General features: G+C 43.7%; 1 protein-coding gene across 1 annotated transcript in view; it reads right to left on the bottom strand.

Annotated features, from left to right (window-relative positions):
* Positions 1–334, bottom strand: part of LOC119582073 — a 31296-nt gene that overhangs the window by 3433 nt on the left and 27529 nt on the right. The window contains exon 6 of the mRNA XM_037930321.1: positions 122–260. Within this exon, the coding sequence (XP_037786249.1) occupies positions 122–260 (139 nt within the window). The remainder of the gene's footprint in view (positions 1–121; positions 261–334) is intronic.

Here is a 334-nt window from a genome sequence, read left to right as displayed (position 1 = left end):
CGTGATTGCATCAAAATTAGTATGTATTAAGAACCATACTATTTCTCCTGCACATAGAAGGCTGTACAACAGTTGACTGCTCCCAAGATGAAGATCAGGACTGGAGCTCAGAGGAACATACCTCCTCATGCCCTGACGTATGCGCCGAATCCTCTTGCGAAGGACCATGTTGGAGGGGGGCAGCGTGTCAAATTCTGGTATGTCATCCTCTGGCTCTGATACTCTTGCGCTGCCTCCCGATGGCCTTACGCTGCAGCCATCTGTAATTTTGGAAAGTCAATCAGATAATTGTACTTAAAAAAAACACAAACATATATATTCCCAAAATATATAT

The sequence above is a fragment of the Penaeus monodon genome, chromosome 15 (assembly GCF_015228065.2).
Source record: "Penaeus monodon isolate SGIC_2016 chromosome 15, NSTDA_Pmon_1, whole genome shotgun sequence".
Classification (NCBI taxonomy): domain Eukaryota; kingdom Metazoa; phylum Arthropoda; class Malacostraca; order Decapoda; family Penaeidae; genus Penaeus; species Penaeus monodon.
The sequence above is the reverse complement of the archived record's forward strand: the minus strand, read 5'-3'. Positions and strand labels throughout refer to the sequence as shown.